Source organism: Loxodonta africana, chromosome X, assembly GCF_030014295.1.
Source record: "Loxodonta africana isolate mLoxAfr1 chromosome X, mLoxAfr1.hap2, whole genome shotgun sequence".
NCBI classification, from domain to species: domain Eukaryota; kingdom Metazoa; phylum Chordata; class Mammalia; order Proboscidea; family Elephantidae; genus Loxodonta; species Loxodonta africana.
Window position 1 is genome coordinate 88,794,713 of NC_087369.1, and position 22,051 is coordinate 88,816,763.

Genomic DNA, 22,051 nt, shown 5'->3' on the forward strand with positions numbered 1-22,051 from the left:
ATGGGAATGTAAAAATCCAAAACTTTCCTACAGTTTTGAAGTTGCTTTTTTTCTTCTTATTGTGGAATAATTTTAGGAAAAAATTACAAAGAGAGGAAAAATTACAAAAGGAGTTCCCACATAGTCTTCACCCAATTTCTCCTAATTTTAACGTTACATAACCATGATACATTATAGTAAACCAAACTCCAGACTATACCCAAATTTCACCATTTTTCCCACTAATGTACAATCCAGGACACCACATTGCATTTAAACAGTATTGTTACATGTGACGTCATCACTTTGACCTCCCCACAACATTCCCCCCCCCTTTTCTTCATTCCATAAAAAATCACAAAGGAGTAAATCTGAAAGGAACTCTGTTGTTGTTAGGTGCCGTCAAGTCGGTTCTGACTTGTAGCAACCCTTTGCACAACAGAACGGAACAGTGCCCGGTACTAAGCCATCCTTACAAGCGTTGTTATGCTTGAGCTCATTGTTGCGGCCACTGTGTCAATCCACCTCCCTAAGGGTCTTCCTCTTTTCCGCTGACCCTGTACTTTGCCAAGCATGATGCGCTTCTCCAGAGACTGATCCCTCCTGACAACATGTCCAAAGTACGTAAGACGCAGTCTCGCCATCCTTACTTCTAAGGAGCATTCTTGTTGTGCTTCTTCCAAGACAGATTTATTTGTTCTTCTGGCAGTCCATGGTATAATCAATATTCTTCGCCAACACCACAATTCAAAGGCATCAATTCTTCTAGGGTCTTCCTTACTCATTGTCCAGCTTTCGCATGCATATGATGCGACTGAAAATACCATGGCTTGGGTCAGGCACACCTTAGTCTTCAAGGTGACATCTTTGCTCTTCAACACTTTAAAGATGTCCTTTGCAGCAGATTTACCCAATGCAATGTGTCTTTTGATTTCTTGACTGCTGCTTCTATGGCTGTTGATCGTGGATCCAAGTGAAATGAAACCCTTGACAACTTCACTGTTTTCTCCGTTTATCATGATGCTGCTCATTGGTCCAGTCGTGAGGACTTTCGTTTTCTTTATGTTGAGGTGCAGTTCATACTGAAGGCTCTAGTCTTTGATCTACATTAGTAAGTGCTTCAAGTCCTCATCACTTTCAGCAAGCAAGGTTGTGTCATCTGCATAACGCAGGTTGTTAATGAGTCTTCCTCCGATCCTGATGCCCCGTTCTTCTTCATATAGCCCAGCTTCTTGTATTATTTGCTCAGCATACAGATTGAATAGTTATGGTGAAAGAATACAACCCTGGTGCACACCTTTCCGACTTTAAACCAATCCCCACAGTCTACTTCTGAAAAGTATTAGCCAGTGAAAACCTTATGAATAGCAGCGGAACACTGTCTGATATAGTGCTGGAAGATGAGCCCCCCAGGTTGGAAGGCACTCAAAAGATGACTGGGGAAGAGCTGTCTCCTCAAAGTGGAGTCGACCGTAATGATGTGGATGGAGTCAAGCTTTCGGGACCTTCATTTGCTGATGTGGCACAACTCAAAATGAGAAAAACAGCTGCAAACATCCATTAATAATTGTAACCTGGAATGTATGAAGTATGAATCTAGGAAAATTACAAATCGTCAAAAATGAAATAGAATGCATAAACATCAATATTCTAGGCATTAGTGAACTGAAACAGACTGGTATTGGCCATTTTGAATCAGACAATCATATAGTCTACTATGCTGAGAATGACAACTTGAAGAGAATGGTGTCGCATTCATCGTCAAAAAGAAGATTTCAAGATCTATCCTGAAGTACAACGCTGTCAGTGATAGGATAATATCCATACGCCTACAAGGAAGACCAGTTAATACGACTATTATTCAAATATATGCACCAATCACTAGGGCCAAAGATGAAGAAATAGAAGATTTTTATCAGCTGCTGCAGTCTGAAATTGATCGAACATGCAATCAAGATGCATTGATAATTACTGGTGATTTTAATGTGAAAGTTGGAAACAAGGAAGAAGGATTAGTAGTTGGAAAATATGGCCTCAGTGATAGAAACAATGCTGGAGATTGAATGATAGAATTTTACAAGACCAACGACTTCTTCATTGCAAATACCTTCTTTCACCAACATAAATGGCGACTGCACACATGGACCTCGCCAGGTGCAACACACAGAAATCAAACTGACTACATCTGTGGAAAGAGACAATGGAAACGTTCAATATCATCAGTCAGAACAAGGCTAGGGGCCAACTGTGGAACAGATCATCAATTGCTCCTATGCAAGTCCAAGCTGAAACTGAAGAAAATCAGAGCAAGTCCACGAGAGCCAAAATATGACCTGGAGTATATCCTACCTGAATTTAGAGACCATCTAAAGAATAGATTTGATGCATTGAACACTGGTGACCAAAGACCAGATGAGTTGTGGAATGACATCAAGGACATCATCCATGAAGAAAGCAAGAGGTCACTGAAAAGAAAGAAAAGACCAAGATGGATGTCAGAGGAGACTCTGAAACTTGCTCTCAAACGTCGAGCAGCTAAAGCAAAAGGAAGAAATGATGAAGTAAGAGAACTGAAGAGAAGATTTCAAAGGGCAGCTCGAGAGGACAAAGTAAAGTATGATGACACGTGCAAAGAGCTGGAAATGGAAAACCAAAAGGGAAGAACACGCTCGGTGTTTCTCAAGCTGAAAGAACTGAAGAAAAAACTCAAGCCTCAAGTTGCAATAGTGAAGGATTCCATGGGGGAAATATTAAATGACCCAGGAAGCATCAAAAGAAGATGGAAGGAACACACAGAGTCACTATACCAAAAAGAATTAGTCGATGTTCAACCATTTCAAGAGGTGGTATATGATCAGGAACAGGTGGTACTGAAGGAAGAAGTCCAAACTGCTCTGAAAGCATTGGTGAAAAACAAGGCTCCAGGAATTGACGGAGTATCAATTGAGGTGTTTCAACAAACGGATGCAGTGCTGGAGGTGCTCACTTGTCTATGCCAAGAAATATGGAAGACAGCTTCCTGGCCAACTGAGTGGAAGAGATCCATATTTATGTCTATTCCTAAGAAAGGTGATCCAACCAAATGTGAAAATTATAGAACAATATCATTAATATCACACGCAAGCAAAATTTTGCTGAAGATCATTCAAAAATAGGTGCAGCAGTGTATCGACAGGGAACTGCCAGAAATTCAGGCCGGTTTCAGAAGACGATGTGGAACCAGGGATATCATTGCTGATGTCAGATGGATCCTGTCTCAAAGCAGAGAATACCAGAAAGGAACTCTAGTATGTATTTATTTCAGTGTTTCCCAAATGGTGGTACACAAACTGCTGGTGGCACACATGAGGTAACTTTAGTTGATGTACAGGTGAACGTTTTAAACAGTTATGCATATATTTGAATAGGAATTTTAAAAATATATAACAATCCCATCAGATACAATTTCACATATAACATTTCCAAAACCAAAAAAACAAACCCGTTGCCGTCAAGTCAATTCCGACTCATAGTGACCCTATAGGACAGAGTAGAACTGCCATATAGAGTTTCCAAGGAGTGCCTGGTGGATTCGAGCTGCTGACCTTTTAGTTAGCAGACGCAGTTCTTAACCACTACACCACCAGGGTTTCCAATATTTCCAAGGATCAGTGTAAATTAAAAAAAAGGAAGTCAGTATAAAGATGGCTTAAAGGAAAATATTAAGCAAGCAATCGTAAAATGGATTTACAGATACCTTTTTTTTTAAGTAATGAGAGGGACTGAAATTTGGAACCACTGATCTCTTTCAAATCCTTCCTTATGCACATGAGGAAACTGAGGCATGGGGGGGAGTGGCTTATGCTTCCCAACTTCCATGTCCTACTTCTTCCTTGTAGAGTCTGGGCCTCTACGCAGACCCAGGAGATGGCTCCTGGGTGACTTAAGCCAATCAGAGTGGCCACATATATCCTCCCAGATGATAGGTGCAGTTATGGGCTTCAGATCATTCTGACCAATGAGACATGAAAGCAAATCTGCTAGGGAGCTTCTGGAAAAGTTTTCTTCCATCTTAAAAAGGGACATAACTTTCAACAGTGGGCAGGTTTAATTAACTAAGGCATCTCCACATGGAGGGAATCTCCAAAGTATGTTGTTTTGTTAAAAAAACCTAAGACAGGTGTATATCGTATGCAACTATCTAAAGAAGAAGAATATAAATATATGTACATTTGCCTATATTAAAAATTAAAAATGGAAAGATGAACCATAAACTTTAAAAAATGGTTATCTATAAGGGAAAACAGGAAATAGAGCAGAGTAGAACCTAGACTTCTCTAAAAACAACCTTGTTTGGTAAATTTTAGCTTGGTCCCACCCAAGTAAATATTTTACATGATGAAAAATTAAATTAAAAATTTTAATGCAATCCCTAAGATTTAAAAAGCAAAATGAAAATAAGAACTTAAGTATATATTGACTTGGTAGCATAACTACAGACAGGAAAGATTTCAAGTGACTTAAAACATGATAATTTGACTATATATCCTTGGTGGGATATACATGTCCAAAGGATAAAAAGAACTTCAAAAAAGTCTTAAACTATTTTTTAGTCATCATATTGTTGGCAGTTGAGTTGGTTCTGCTATTCTTAGACGGCGTATATACTGAGGAATAAAACAAGTATTTGTCTCTCAGGTAAGATGGTTAGTTTAAAAATCCTTTTTAATGAAATCTTATTGCTAATTAATATATAACTTTTTTTTATCTATCATATAAAATGTTGGGTAAGGTAAGTAAGCTTAATGAAGTCAACTTTTTCTTGATTTAGCATTTGGTTAGTTGCTGTAAATCTTTAACTGGTTTCCAGAGTTCTGACAAAGTTGGTTCTGCCAGTTTTTTTTTTTTTTTGGTGTTTCTCTGGGGAGATGGGACCATGGTGCTGCTTATGCCACCAACTAGCTCAGGAGTCTATCATTTTAATTCTTAAGGGCAGGGACCACATGTTATATAAATGTCTATACAAAACACAGGAAAATTCAATAAACATTAAGTGGTTCAGATGACAAACAACAGGAAAAAATAAACCATTCCTAATAATAAACCACCACCTTATCTCCTGGAATCGTTTAAAAATGCAATATTCTAGATAATCCAAATATAACACCACCTCAGTAATCCCTAGACACTTCTTTCATTAGTGTTCCTCTTTTGTCTTCTCTATTAAACCCAACCCACTGCCGTCAAGTCGATTCTGACTCATAGCGACCCTACAGGACAGAGTAGAACTGCCCCGTAGAGTTTCCAAGGAGCACCTGGCGGATTTGAACTGCCGACCCTTTGGTTAGCAGCCACAGCACTTAACCACTACGCCACCAGGGTTATCTTCTCTATTATACGGTGCTTTTTTTGTTTTGTTTTTTAATATAATAACATTTTTATTGGGGTAAAAATATACAACAAAACATTTGCCAATTCAACAATTTTTACATGTACAATTCACTGACATTATGTTCATCATGTACAACCATCACCACTATCCTTTTCCAAATAATTTACCACCACTAACAGAAATTCAGTGTCCCCAAAGCTGAGAACCCCTTCCCCTCCCTCCCGCTCCTTGTAACCACTTTGGTCTCTATGTATTTGTCTGGCTTCTTTTTAAACTGTGCTCTTTATCTCTGGTTTTTAGGAGTTTGACTATGAAGTACCTAGGTATGGTTATCTATGTATTTATCCTATTATATGGTTTTATAAAGGGATTTCTCTTTTCTTCAAATTTGAGTTAAATGTTTTCTTGATCAGGGTAAATCTCTAATCCCAAAGAACCTTCTCACCCTTTGTCAAGAGCCCATCGTTTGGGTACTGAAAGCCATGGTTCAGAAATAAAAATTGTGTTCTCCTACAACCTCTATACTAAGTCTTACTGTTCATTCTCTAGATATTCCTGTATATTCATAGTCACAACCTTCAAACAGAAATGATTAAAATGCCACTTGTGCCCTTAAGGTCCTTCTGTTTACTATCTAATACTTTAAATTAATAAGAAACACATTTTTCCAAGGACTATAGTACGGAAAGCGTCCCAGGGTGGTGCAAGTGGTTAAGCGCTTGACTACTAGCCGAAAGGTTAGTGGTTTCAACTCACCAGAGGCACCTTGGAAGACAGGTCTGGCGACCTGCTTCCAAAAAGTCACAGATTTGAAAATCCTGTGGAGCACAATTCTACTCTGCACAAATGTGGTCACCATGAGACTGAATCGACTTGACGGCAGCTAACAACAACGCAGTACAGAAAGGTAAGAGATTTTTTAAGTGAGCCACCCAGCAACCCAAAAAAGCAACTGATTTGGAAATACCTCCTATTGCAAATACTTTTTCCAGTAACAGTTTTAAACACTTAAGAAAATGTACCCACCCACAGATTTTAATACTCATTGAGTATTTTTATATAAAACAAAATACAGGTTTACTATGGGGAAACACATTAAATTTATAAGCAAAGATATTCATGATCAATTGAGTTTCTCTCCCTTATCCTTGGAGTACATTAATCTATTTTCAACTATTCAAATAAAACAAAAAGAACACTAATATTCACAGTTATTATATTTACCAACAAAGCTAAGTAAGCTTAAAATCTCTCTCTTCTCTTGAAACATTCCAATTAGCATAGACACAAAATAACCCCACTACGGGAAATGAATTAATGTCTCTAATCCCTGTTAGTAATAATCAATTAATGTCTCCAATCCCTGCTAGTAATAATCAAGTGTGATGAGAATCCAGGACAAGGGATCTAGAGGGCCAAGAAAGGAAAGTGAGACAGCAGTTTTAATTTCATTCAACCTGCTCTCATAATATTTATCACAATTAGCTCTAGCAAAGTACCATAATGCTTAACGACGACAAATTCTCCTAGTGTCACTGAATAGCACTCAAAAAAAATTGAGTATAAGAATCCATTAAAAATCATTTAAAGCTAAGATCTGATTCTACCATTCAGATTTATTTTGAATTTCAGAATAAAGGTAAGCATTACCAGTATGAATTCCTCTAAAATGTACCTCCCCTTCCTTCAAAAATTTTTTAGTGTACAGATAGTCCCCGACTGTCTTAGTTATCTAGTGTGCCACAAAAGAAATACTACAAGTGGATGGCTTTAACAAAGAGAAATTCATTCGCTCACAGTCTATAGGAGGCTAGAAGCCAGAAATCAGGGTGCCAGCTCCAGGGGAATGCTTTCTCTCTCTATCGGCTCTCGGGGAAGGTCCTTGTCATCAATCTTCTGTGGTTGAGGAGCTTCTCAATGCAGGGACCTCAGGTCCAAAGGAAGTGCTATCCTCCTGGCTCTTGTTTCTTGGTGGTATGAGGTATCCCCCCCTTTTCTCTTGCATCTCAAAAGAGATTGACTTAAAACATAACCTAATCTTGTAGATTGAGCCCTGCCTCATTAACATAACTGCCGCTAATCCCACCTCATTAACATCATAGAGGTAGGATTTACAACACATAGGAAAATTACACCAGATGACAAAATGGTGGACAATCACACAATACTGGGATTCATGGCCTAGCCAAACTGAAACACATTGTTGGGGATACAATTCAATCCATAACATTCTACCTTTTGGCCCCCCAAAATTCATTTCCTTGCCTCATGTAAAACACATTCACCCCATCAAATCATAGCCAAAGTCCTAATTCAACTCCAAGTCCAAAATCTAAAAATTCCTCTTCATCTGTGAAATCTAGAATACAAGTTATCTGCTTCCAAAGTACAATGGTGGAACACACACAAGCTAGACATTTCCATTACAAATGGGAGAAATTTGAGGGAAAGAAGGGATAACAGGCACCAAGCAAGTCAACAGAACACATTACATTAGCCCTCGAGGCTTGAAAATAATTCTCTGTTCTCTGAGACCATTTACACAATGGCCCTGCCCTCCAGACTCTAGATATTGGCCACACTCTCCAGATTCTTAGTGGAGGCCCCTCGGCCCTGGGCTTCAGCTTCACCTTTCAAGCCCACTGGAACAGCAACTCTACTCCCTTGAATTTGGGCGGCCCCATTCTCCTAGTCCATCTGAGTGGCGACTCACCCTTTGAGACCCCAGAGGTTATGGCCCAACTCTTTGAGACAGAGGCAGCTTGGCTTCCTGGACCCTCAGCACAAGACTGGAACCAGTCCCAAAGCCAATTCTTCAAACAGGGATTGGACTGGACTATAAAACAGAAAATGATGCCAGTAAGGAGTGAGCTTCTTGGCTCAAGCAGACACGAGACTATGTGGCAGCTCCTGTTTGGAGGTGAGATGAGAAGGCAGGGGGTACAGGAACTGGTTGAATGGTCACGGGGAATACAGGATGGAGAGGAGGAGTGTGCTGTCTCATGAAGGGGAGAGCAGCTAGGAGTACATACCAAGTGTGTATAAGTTTTTGTATGAGAGATTGACTTGATTTATAAACTTTCACTTAAAGCACAATTAAGAAAAAAAGAATTGACACCTTTGAATTGTGGTTTTGGTGAAGAATATTGAAAATACCGTGGAACTGCCAAAAGAACAAACATATCTGTCTTGAAAGAAGTACAACCATAATGTCCCTTAGAAGGTTTCCGAACAACTTTCATTAACTCAAGTCCTAAGTAACCGGTATTAGAACAATGAGTAAGGCGAACAGCATTAACCTATACAGTAACATAGCCATGCAAGATAACCAGATATAGGGGTACTCCCTGCAGTAAAAACATGTCAGTCCAGGTCACAAAAGGTGAGTAGGACCGTAGTGACCAGGTTAAAGAAGAGTGATTAGGATAACTGAGTAGAAACTGCCATGAAATAGATCTATAAAGCAGAAATACTTAACACACACCTCATACACTGCAGTTTACTTAAGGCATAACAAGTAAATATTCTCTCTGAATTGGAGGCGTAAGAAACAAAAGGAAGTGAATATAATTCAATAAAGGACATTGAGGGACCAAGAAATCAAGATCTTAATGGACGTCAGAACATAAGTGCCAGCAGACTTGTCTTTAGAGCCTCATTTTTAGGAGATTCCTTGAACTATGTTCTGCAGGAACTAACACTGATGCTTCTTACTTCTCTGAAGTTGGAAAGCACAACTCCCTGAACATGATATCAGGGTATGTCTTAGACATCTAGTGCTGCTATAATAGAAATACCACAAGTGGAAGGCTTTAACAAAGGGAAATTTATTTTCTCACACTCTAGGAGGCTTTAAGTCCAAATTCAGGACGTTGGCTCCAGAGGAAGGCTTTCTTTCTCTGTTGGCTCTAGAGGAAGATCCTTGTTATCAATCTCCCCCTGGACCGGGAGCTTCTCCACACAGGAACCCCAGGTCCAAAGGATGTGCTCTGCTCCCGGCACTGCTTTCTTGGTGGTATGACGTCCCCCTCTCTGCTTGCTTCCCTTTCCTTTTATCTCTTGTAAGATAAAAGGTGGTGCAGGCCACACTCCAAGGAAACTCCCTTTACACGGGATCAGGGATGTGACCTTAGTAAGTTTGTTACAAAGCCACTCTAATCCTCTTTAACATAAAATTACAATCATAAAATGGAGGACAACCACACCATACCGGGAATCATGGCCTAACCAAGTTGACACATATTTTGGGGGGACACAATTCAATCCATGACATTCCACATTTTGGCCCCCCAAAATTTATGTCTTTGCTACATGTAAGACACATTCACCCCATCATATCACAGCAAAAGTATTAAATCAACTCCAAGTCCAAAATCCAAAAAATTCCTCTTTATCTGTGAAATCCGGAATACTGGTTATCTGCTTCCAAAGTACAATGGTAGAACAGGCAGGCACAAGCTATACAGTTCCATTACAAATGGAAGAAATTGGAGGGAAATAAGGCATAACAGGCACCAAGCAAGTCAGCAGAATACCCTCGAGGCTTGAAAAAAAATTCTCTGTTCTCTGAGACCATTTACAACAATGGCCTTGCCCTCCAGACTCTAGGTGTTGGCCACACTCTCTGGATTCTGGGTGGGGGCCCCTTAGCCCTGGGCTTCACCTTTGCCTTCCAAGCCCACTGGAATGGCAACTCTGCTCCCTCACATTTGGATGGTCCCATTCTCCTACTCCATCTGAGTGGCTACTCCACCTTTGAGACTTGAGGCAGCTCTGCTTCCTGTGGTCCTTATCTCTTCAGCTTCTGCTTCCTGGTTCTCTGGCCTCTCAGCCCCTCGGGCCCTGCTGCCCGTATCTTCCCTGCTGGGGCAAGTGTTCCAAAGCTCTTTAGCTCCACCGATAAGTGGCACCCCACTCTGCCAGGAAGCCTCCTGCCAAAGGCACTCAGCATACTTGCTCCATAGGTCAGCTCCAGTGCTGCCCCACACCGGTCTCCTGGTTCTGCTGCTGTCGTTTCTCTGCTGCTGCTTCTCACTGTCTGTGCCGTCTCCGTATAACAGATTTCCCCATTTCCTTTTGAGTCCTCACCAGAACTGACTTTGATGTCCATAACTCCACCAACAGTCTCTTCAAGGCAATCTAAGCTTTTACTGTTAGGCACTTCAAAACTCTTCCAGCCTCATTCACAGTTTCAAAACTACTTCCACATTTAGGTATGTTTTAGAACAGCACCCCGCTCTCTCAGTCCCAAAGTTTGCATTACTTATCTAGTGCTGTTATAACAGAAATACCACAACTGGATGGCTTTAACAAAGAGAAATTTATTCTCTCATAGTCTAGGAGGCTAGAAGTCTGAAATCAGTGTGCTAGCTCCAGGGGAAGGCTTGCTCTCTCTGGCTTTCTCTCCCTATTGGCTCTGGGGGAAGGTCCTTGCATTCAATCTCCTGCAGTCGAGGTGCTTCTCAATGCAGGGACCCTGGGCCCAAAGGACGTGCTATTCTCCTGACTCTTGTTTCTTGGTGGTATGAGGTGCCCCTGTCTCTGCTCACTGTGATGGTTAAGGCTGTGTGTCAACTCGGCTGGGCCATGATTCTCAGTAGTTTAGCAGTCATATGATGTTGTGATCACTTCCATGATGAGACTTGATATAACGTGATCACCATCATGATGGAATCTCTTGTGAGTAGCTAATCAGTTGAAAGGGAGTTTCTTTAGGTGTGTGGCCTGCATCGAATATAAGTGGACATTCTGGCAAGGCTCGTAGGCTTTTGCTCACTCTGGATCTTGCAGTTGGCTCTTGTTCGTCTGATCTCAGGTTCTCAGGACTTGAGCTAGCAGCTTACCTAAGGTCTTGCCTGCCAATCTTGGAATCTGTTGATCTTCACAGCCTGTGAGCAAGAGCCCTGCTATCTGATCTGCTGATGTTGGGTTCACCAGTTCCTGGAGCTACATGAATCAGGAGATCTCTCTATCCTGACCCATGGACTTGGAAAGTTCCAGCTTCTACAACATCATGAACCATTTCCTTGATATAAATCTCTCTCTCCATATATATATATATTTATACACTTTACTGATTTTGCTTCTCTAGAGAAACCAATCTGAGACATGAACTTATGACAGAGCTCTGAGGACTCCTTCGTAAGTCAGTTCTGACATAAGTCGAAAAGCTCTTTTTTTTTTAGTTTTCATTATTATTACCTTTTATTACCAGTATCTTTATAAATCCAATCTTTGTCTTTGGGGGTTGAAAAAATTACACATAAGTTCACAGATACATTTTAATACATACATAAAGCCACCTCTGTCCCGTCAACTCTGACTCATAGCAGCCCTATAGGTCAGAGTAGAACTGTCCCATTGGGTTTTCAAGGCTGTAAATCTTTAAGAAGCAGTCTGTCACATCCTTCTTTGCAGAGTACTGGGCGGGTCCAAACCACCGACCATTTGGATAGCAGCCGAGCACTTTAACCACTGTGCCACCAGGGCTCCCAATAAATACATAAAACCAAAACCCACTGCCATCAAGTCAATTCCGACTCGTAGCGACTCTACAGGACAGAGTAGAACTGCCCCATAGGGTTTCCAAGGAGCACCTGGTGAATTCAAACTGCCAACCTTTTGGTTAGCAGCTGAGTTCTTAACCACTGTGCCACTAGGGCATACATACATACATAAAAAAATACACAAATCAAAAAAATTAATCTGACAATAAAGAAGAGTTGGGTAACGTTGGCATTTTGTCAGTTGCAGTTCTGGATCATCTGGATTATCCCTGGGAATAGGGAGCATTTCTAGTCAGAAAATCAGTGAGAGTTGCCTGTATGGTCCTTTTCTTTTTTTCTTCATGTATTTCATGGTGACATCCTACTGCCTGAATCTGCCTGTCAACTTTAGCAAAGCAATCCGTGTTTGGGTCCATGTTTTCAAGCAACTGAAGCCTCTGATTTAGTTTAGAAAACTAAATCTATAAGGCAGTGTTTTGAACAGTAAACCACAAAACTGAATATCTGTGAGCGAACACCTGAGAATGACAACATCAGCAAATTATGCACATAGTACATTTTACTAACAATAAGATGCACAACAACAAAAGACTAAACTGGGATCATGGTCTCGGGGGACATCTAGCTCAACTGGTATAACATAGTTTATAAAGAAAATATTCTACATTCTACTTTGGTGAGTAGTGTCTAGGGTCTTAAAAGCTTGTGAGCAGCCATCTAAGATAATCCACTGGACCCACTCCGTCTGGAACAAGGGAGAATGAATAAAACCAAAGACACAGGGGGAAGATTAGTCCAAAGGACTAATGGACCACAACTACCACGGCCTCCACCAGACTGAATCCAGCACAACTAGAAGGTGCCTGGCTACTACCACTGACTGCTCTGACAAGGATCACAATACAGGGTCCTGGGCAGAGCTGGAGAAAAATGTAGAACAAAACTCTAATTCACAAAAAAACACCAGACTTACTGGTCTGACAGAGACTGGAGAAACCCCGAGAGTATGGCCCCCAGACACCCTTTTAACTCAGTACTGAAGTCACTCCTCAGGTTCACCCTTCAGCCAAAGATCAGACAGGCCCATAAAACAAAACGAGCCTAAATGGGCGCACCAACCCAGGGGCAAGGACAAGAAGGCAGGAGGGGACAGGAAAGCTGATAATGGGGAACTCGTGTTCAAGAAGAGGAGAATGTCGACAGGTCGTGGGGCTGGCAACCAATATCACAAAACAATACGTGTATTACTTGTTTAATGAGAAATTGCTTTGCTCTGTAAACCTTCATCTAAAGCACAATTAAAAAGTTAAAAAAATTAAAAGCTTTTGTTTATTAAAATATTTTACCAAATAAGTGAAAAGACAATCTATAGGAAAATAACGTTGGAAACCATGTATCAGTTAAGAATCCAATACAAAAAGACAAACAACCCAATCAAAAAGTGGGCAAAGGACTTAACAGACATTTCACCAAACAGGATATTCAAATGGCCACCAAACAAATGAAAAGATGCTCAGCATCATTAGCCATCAGAGAGATGCAAATCAAAACCACAATGAAATACCATTTCACTCCCACTAGGATGGCTAAGACAAATAAATAAATAACAAAGGTTGGCTATTATGTGGGGAAACTGGAATCTTTATCCATTGCTGGTAGGAATGCAAAATAGTACAGCTGCTGTGGAAAACAGTACCACAGTTCCTCAAAAAACTAAAAATAGAACTACCATATGACCCAGCAATTTCACTTCCAGATATATATCCCAAAGACTTGAAAGCAGAGACCCAAACAGATACTTGTACGCCAACGTTCACTGCAGCACTATTCGCAACAGCCAAAAGGTGGAGACAACCTAAATACCCATCTATAGATGAGTGGATAAACAAAATGTGGTACATACATATAATGGAATACTACTCGGCCAGTAAAAGAAATGAAGTCTTGATGCATGCTACAATATAGAAGGAGCCTGATGACATTATGCTGAGTGAAATAAGTCAATCACAACAGGACAAATATTGTGTGACCTCACTCATGAAAAAAGACAAGAAAAGGATTTAAAAAAATTATATAGAGACCAAAGTTTATCAGTGGTTACCAGGGTCAGGAGAGAGGGGCAGAAGAGGGTTACTGCTTATGGAGTACTGAGTTTATGGTGATGGAAAAATCGTATTGACTCAGGGTAGGGTTGCACAGCCGATTAATATAATTACTGTCAACATGTTGTACACTTGTAGAAAACTGAATTGGAAAAAGTTATGTGATAGATATATTTACAACAATGACCGAAAAAAAAAGAGTAGCTGCTGAGGCTGCTTATGTACAACCAAACACCTCAGGGTATTTGTTTCCTTGGTTTGGAAGTTTAGTCACGGTTGCATGGGACATCCCAGTTAATTGGCCTAATATCATGTTTAGTGGTTTTGTTCTACCTCCTAGTTCATTGCGTACAACCTTGAGTCTTAAAAGCTTGCAAGGGCCATCCAAAGCACAACAGTCAGTGTCATGGACTGAATAGTGTCCAACCCCCCCGCCTCAAAATATGTGTCAACTTGGCTAGGCCATGATTCCCAGTATTTTGTGGTTATCCACCATTTTGGGATCTGATATCCTATATGTTCAAAATCCTAGCCTCTATGATATTAATAAGGCAGTATTATCTGCAGCTATGTTAATGAGGCAGGACTCAATCTACAGGATTAGGATGTATCTTGAGTCAATCTCTTTTGAGATACAAAAGAGTGAACCTAGCAGAGAGAGAGAGGTACCTCATTACTACCAAGCAAGGAGAGCCAGAGGCAGAGCGTGTCCTTTGGACCTGGGGTCCCTGCACTGAGACACTCCTAGCGTAGTGGAAGATTGTTGACAAGGACCTTCCCCCAGAACCGAAAGAGAAAGCCTTTCCGTAGAGCTGGTGTCCTGAATTCGGACTTCTAGCCTCCTATACAGTGAAAGAATAAACTTCTGCTTGTTGAATCATCCATCTGTGGTATTTCTGTTACAGCAACACTAGATAACTAAGACAGTTGGTTTCTATTCAACTGGAACAACATAGGAAGGAGAGTCAGGAATAGGAGGAGGAAATGGAGTATTTGGCTAATTGCTTCCAAGAACAACTGCCTCCTTTGCCATGAGACCAGAAGAAACGGATGGTGTCCAGCTACCGCTATTGAACATATTGATAAAAAATCCAATAGAATAATCCTGATCAAAGTAGGGGAAGTGCAGTACAGAATTTCAAATTCTTATGTATTCTCAACTTTCTGGAGCCATGGAGGCTGGATGAACCCCTAAAATTGTTCCCCTGAAATAATCTCTAAATCTTAAACCAAAAATATCCCCTGAAATCTTAAAACCAAACAATAGTTTAGCTGAACTAGTAAAGAATGGCTGCCTTGAACACTGTGCTTTTTTAAGATCTATCTATACAGGATGAAATTGACAACAGCAACTTGAAAGATTAGATAAGAAACTTAGGGGGCAGTGAGTCTATGTTAATGAAGGAGGAACAACTTGGAAAAGTAGGGTCAGAATGGCTACACAACTCGAAGGATGTAATGAACGTCACTCAATTGTATGTGTAGAAATTATTGAATGGGTATCTGTTTTGCTGTGTATATTCTCAATAAGAAAAAAACTTTTAAAAAGTTATTTTAAAAATATTACCAAAAACTCAGTTGAAAAAAATGTTAATACTGCGGAGGAGCATGATCTTATCTTATTTTCTAATAATCACCTAATGTCGTCTACATGGCACTTTAAAGCCCTCATCTCATTTGATTTTCACAAAAGCCAAAGAAATAGGCATTTTTTCCGTTCTACTGATAAGGAAAATGAGACTCAGAGTAACTTGATAAGGATCACTCGGGTTGGATTGAAGCACATACTCTTTAAAATTTTGGAAAAAAAAATTGTTTTGGAAACAGAAGAGGGAAAATAAAACTAATACGCCATTCTAGCATTATCATGACCATTTTTATTATATTTCAGCATGCTTTATACTTTTACCCGGTTTCATATTTCATATTATTTATTAAGATTCCAAGAGTAAGTAAAAATATGAATACTTTTATCAAAGACCATACTTTTTCATTTTTACGATGCTGCCTTCCCTAAGACACCACAAGATGTGAAGACAAGCAACTTCCCTTCTACCACAGAGGGGATAAAACTCACCATAAAAATGAAAGAGCCACTACAAAACAAACCTTTGTGGCCTAGTGGAGAGTACAGCCTTTAGAGTAGACCAGAGCTGAAATCTGAGTTCAGCCTCTTAGAGCTGTGCATCTCTGGGCAAGCCCCAATCTCTTTCTTGCTCAATGTCAGTTTCCTCATCTTTCAAACAAGGTTAACACTTAACTCTGCAGGGTTATTGTGAGGATTATACTTAACACGAGGGATTCAATAAATGTTAGTAAATAAGTCCATGTCCTAGTGAAAACATTGTTAAAAGTATAAATAATCAAATAAGTAGGGTATCATTCCATTTAACAATAGAAAGCGATAAGAAACTTGAGGTTTTTAGTCATATTCATTTAGGAGAGGTGTCTTTTTAAAAGCAATATTTAGATTTTAAAAACACACATTACCTTACTATTTAAACCCAAATCTACTACAGAGTATAGACCAGGGATTTTCTTTTTTAATAAGGTTGCAAAATTAACAAAAAATAAGCATTCTATAACAGATCACCTATATTTCTAAACTGCTTCTAAGTATTATCATAATAACTAAAAAAAAAAAAAGCCTAAAACACTCCCAGGGAGAGGGGGAAGAAGTGAAAACTAAAACAACTTTACTACCTGTCATGGATTGAATTGTGTCCCCCAAAAATGTCTGTCAACTTGGCTAGGCCATGATTCCCAGTATTGTGTGATTGTCCACCATTCCGTCATCTGTTGTGATTTTCCTATGTGTCGTAAATCCTATTTATATGATGTTAAGATGGGATTAGCGGCAGTTATGCCAATGAGGGAGGACTCAATCTACAAGACTGGACTGTGTCTTGAGCCAACCTCTTTTGATACAAAAGAGAGAAGTGAGCAGAGAGACACGGAGACCTCCTACCACCAAGGAAGAAGCCCCAGGAGAAGAGTGTGTCCTTTGGACCAGGGGTCCCTATGCTGAGAGGCTACTATTCCAGGGGAATTCTGATGACAAGGACCTTCCCCCAGAGCCAACAAGAAAAAAAGCCTTCCCCTGGAGCTGGCACCCTGAATTTGGACTTCTAGCCTCCTAGCCTGTGAGAGAATAAATTTCTCTTTGTTAAAGCCATCCACTTGTGGCTTCTCTGCTATAGCAGCACTAGATGACTAAGACACTACCCTACATTAATCCAATATTTACTGATGAGAAAATCCAATTTTAGGTTGTAAAATCTAAGCAAGCTTGCAAGCAAAAGAACAGATTCCTGACTGTACATGCACCTAATTAATTAGATCTTTATTGAGGACTTTTTCTTGGACAGACACTGTTGGGCGAGAGGGGAAAAATTTAATAAAAGTCCATTTTGCATTCAAGGCACTCAGGGTTTAATGGGAAAGATTGGAAGTACATAAACAATGACAATATGATGTGTGGAATTCAACCCAATTCACCTGGGGGAACCAGGAAAGGCTTAGCTGAGGAAGAAGGTAATGCTTGAGGTAAGACTTGAAGGAAGAGTAGGAACCTTCAGGTGAATGTGGGTGGGAGGGAAGAAAGGACACACTCCAGCAGAACGTCCTGGCATGCAGAGACTTGAAAAAGAGTACAGACAGATCAAGGAAGGTAGAAAGGTCAGAATGACTAGTACAGAGGAAAGCCTGGACAGACTGGGTTGTTGTTGTGTGCTGCTGAGTGGATTCCGACTCATACCAACCCTATAGGACAGAGTAGAACTGCCTCATAGGGTTTCCTAGGCTGAAATCTTTACGGGTGCAGGTCTCCAGGTTTTTCTCCCGAGGAGCCACCAGTGGATTCAAACCACCAACCTTTTAGTTAGCAGCCAAGTGTCTAGCCAGTGCGCCACCAGGGCTCCTTGGGACAGATTACTGTTGTTGTTGTTAGGTGCCATCAAGTTGGTTCCGACTCATAGCAACCCTATGTACAACAGAATGAAACATTGCCCAGTCCCACACCATCCACATAATCGTTGCTATGATTGAGCCCATTGTTGCAGCCATTGTCTCAATTTATCTCCTTGAAGGTCTTCCTTTTTTTCACTTACCCTCTACTTTACCAAGCACGATATCCTTTTCTCCAGGGACTGGTCTCTCCTGATAACACGTCCAAAGTACGTGAGACAAAGTCTCACCATTCTCGCTTCTAAGGGGCATCCTGGCTGTACCTCTTCCCAGAAAGGTTTGTTCGGACAGACTATTGAGACTCTCTTATACTTTGCAAAGTAGGCTGAAGGATTTTCAGATTTCCACATTAGCCCCTGTGGCAGCAGTAGGAAGGATGAATTGGAGGGAGACCAGTTACGCAGTTATTGCAACATACTTTCAACAGTGATAAGGATCTGAACAGTGGACATGAAGGGAAGGGAGTTAGAATCTTATTCCTTTTCAAAATTTTTAAAATTGCAATAATTCAGATAACATAAAGTTCACCATTTTAACCATTTTAAAATGTACAATTCAGTGCGAAGTCCTTTTTAAAATGATCAATTTCTTACTAAATAAGACCCTATACTTCTAGTTCAGGAAGGGAGTAAATGAATAAATATAAATTCACTGGTAGAAATGCTAACTTAAAAAAAAAAAAACCTTGGCTTTACAAAAAAAAAAAAAAACGCTTGGAAACAACTGAAATGCCCACCAGATGAATGAATAAACAAAATGTGATATATACATAAAAACCCAAACCCAGTGCCGTCGAGTCGATTCCGACTCATAGCGACCCTATAGGACAGAGTAGAGCTGCCCCATAGAGTTTCCAAGGAGCGCCTGGTGGATTCAAACTGGGATATATACATACAACAGAATATTATATAGCTGTAAAGAGAAATGAAGTTCTGATGAGTGCCGTAACATGGAAAAACCTTGAAAACATTACGCTGAGCAAAATAAGTCAGTCGCAAAAGGATAAATATTATATGATCTCGGGTATATAAAATAAGCAAATATATAGAAACTAAAGATTATTAATTGTTACCAGGGGTAGCAGGGAGGGGGAAAAGAGGGAGCTTTTGTTTCGGGGACATTGAGTGGTGAAATATTTTGGAAAAGTATAGTGATAAATCCAAAATGTAACCAATGTCATTAAATTGTAAATGTGGAAGTTGCTGTGCTGGCAATTTTTTTTAGTGTGTATAATTTCACCACACACAAAAAACCTTCATGTTTTTATGTTAAAAAAATTAGTGGCAATTGTAAAAATTCAGGCAATACCAGCATATAAGGGAAAAAGTAAAAGTGTTCCCCTTATCAACTATTCCACTCCCCAAAGATAGCCAATTAACAAACAGCTTGTTGTGTATCCTTGCAGAGGCTTCTCTATACATATAATCTCCTTGTGTTAGAGTTGATTCTGACTCATAGTGACCCTATAGGACAGCCCCATAGGGTTTCCAAGGATGATGTAGTGGTTAAGAACTACATCTGCTAACCAAAAGGTCAGCAGTTTGAATCCACCAGGTGCTCCCTGGAAACCCTATTGGGCAGTTCTACTCTGTCCTATAGAGTCGCTACGAGTTGGAATCTACTCGACAGCAACAGGTTTGGTTGTTTATAATCTTTACAATAGAAGACTACCACATCTTTTTCCCTGAGAGCGGCTGATGGGTTTGAACCACTTACCTTTTGGTAAGCAGTCAACTACTTAACCACTGCACAACCAGGCTCCTTCCACATACATATATATACACTTATATATGCGTCTTAAAAAAATAAAATGGCACTAGAAAATAAGACTATGTATTGCTCTGCATCTTGTTTTCCTCCTAAGAATGGCTTGGCAAACCAAAAAAAAAAAAAACCCGTTGCCATCAAGTCATTCTGACTTATAGCAACCCAGTGCTATATCCTTTTTAAAATGACCAAAGCCACCAGATTACAACTGCCCCACTGGGTTTCCAAGGCTGTAATCTTTACGGAAGCAGACTGCCACATCTTTCTTGTGTGGGGCGGCTGGTGGGTTCAAACTGCCAACCTTTTGGTTATCAGCCGAGCACTTAACCGCTGCACCACCAGGGCTCCTTCAATTGCTTGGAACTTCCTAAAAAAGCACATCAATTTCTAGCTTTACAGTGCATTATCCTGCTCCACCACACCTTTGATAATTGTATATTTTTTAATTTTACCTTTTGCCAACCTACTAATAATTAACTCATTGTTTTAATTTGCTAGCTTATTTTTTTCTTATGGAATAGTTCAAATATTCAGAAACAAAGATAAGACAGTTTCTTAATTTAGTTCAAGTTGGCAAACATCTGCAATGTTTAATTGGTATTTTACAAATTGCACTTACATATGTTGCGTGCTACAGGGAGCATAAAATGTTCAGAAAATAGCACTAAACTGGTTGAACTAGTATTTTAGTCCTTGTTCTGCAGTAGTTAACTGTGTAAACCTAGGACTCAGTTTTCTTCATCTATAAAATTGGAGTATCGGCATAAATAATCTCTGATAATCTGTTAAATCTCTAAGATTATATGGCTCTAAACAACAAATGTTTCAAAATACGATGTTAAAATTCCTCTTCTTGGATTGCTTAATGGTGAGTAAACAGTACTGTATCTCTCCCTACTTCCCAAAGCCGGTAAATTCCACAACGAGGGATCTCAGTTTTGTTCACGTATGTATACGAAGTGTCTAGAACGGTGACTGGTACGCTTAATATTTTGAATGATTGAAAGCTGGTTAAGTGCCCCTGATAAATTACTTTTAAGTAATTTATTGGAACACGTAATAAACCTGGCATAGTTTCACTCTTCAGTCTAATTTTTACACTCCTGAAGTGAAAATGCTACAAAAAATATAGCTCTTATACGTTCAAGGAGTTACATCTGCCGACAGCAGAAAGACGCTCTCATAGTGTACCCTCTAGACTTAAAGGCGAACTCCCCTCCCATCACGGGCCCCATACCTTAAGAAGTGTCAAAACTCGTAGCTACATACATTCACAGGCTTATAGAAGCCGGTTGTCACCTACCCCTCCCCAATCTCAGACTCTACACCCCGACAAAACAAGGAGTTACAGCGCCTTCCCTCGCGGACCCCTTAACTCCGAAACCGGCGGAACTGAAGCCATCAAAGGCACAGAACTGGCAGGGGAAGTGGTGGGCAGGAGAGAAGAGACCCTCTCAAGCTCCACTCTCACTGGTATCAGCCCGTGTTACAGCAAACAGCGTCCTCACCTCTTTCTTTCTTTGGGCAGAGGCCGAGGAAACCCCGTAAAAGAGCACCAGCGCCACTGCCGCGGTCGCAGAGACACACCAAAACCACCAACGCGCTGCCATGTTCGCTCCTCTCGCTCCCATAAGCGAAACTTTCCTCCCGCAAGGTCTGAGGGTGGGGCGTGAGAACAGGCAAACCTGCCCCTTGCCCTTCCTCATTGGTCCAAGTCAGCCCTGCCTGGCGAACCCTCGCATTACATCACAGAGCGCTATACTAGACGCCCGCTAAAAGACGGGTTACTCCTAATTGGTCCGGGTTAGCCAATAGAAATGAACTAATCTGGAGGTTTTTCATTGGCCCGCTAAGGATGATGGGCCGTCCCTTTCAATTACGTAATAATACGCGCCTCGAGGCTCTTCAAACACGCATGCGCAGTTGTGAAATATATGTGTGTGTTGGGCTTGCAAAATGGCTTAAGATCGGTAAACGCAGACACGTACCTTGTTGCTTCAGTCGGTTTGAGTTACGGCGACCGTATACGACAGAGTGGAACTGCCTCAGGGTTTCCGAGGAGGGGCTGGTGAATTCTAAGTGATGACCTTTTGTTAGCAGCGTGCTCTTAAACAGTATGCCACCAAGGCTCCGAGGTTGATAAACAAGGCGTCTTTTTTCCAGACTCATTCAGAAGTCCTTGAAGTCCACCCGTTTCGAGAAATTTCTAGAAAAATGGGACTTAGTCGAGTCATTGATAAGAGCTACTGTAGTCCCTCATCTTGCCTCTAAAGTATGTAAAGTCAATAAAAAAGTAAAAGTAAGAAAACAAAAATAGACAATATCAAAACCATAAACCAAACTTGTTGCTGTCCAGTGGA

The 22,051-nt window shown here is 40.5% G+C and overlaps 1 protein-coding gene across 2 annotated transcripts in view; it reads right to left on the reverse strand.

Annotated features, from left to right (window-relative positions):
* MAGT1 (magnesium transporter 1) overlaps positions 1–21,412 on the reverse strand; it is a 70,039-nt gene extending 48,627 nt beyond the window's left edge. The window contains exon 1 of one of the 2 annotated variants that reach the window (XM_010592705.3): positions 21,200–21,412. In XM_010592705.3, coding sequence (XP_010591007.1) covers positions 21,200–21,397 — 198 coding nt within the window. In that variant the 5' untranslated portion in view covers positions 21,398–21,412. Of the gene's footprint in view, positions 1–18,067; positions 18,284–21,199 lie in introns of those variants that run through there. The other variant, XM_064278576.1, reaches the window with a different exon arrangement.
* Positions 21,413–22,051: the final 639 nt, after the last annotated feature.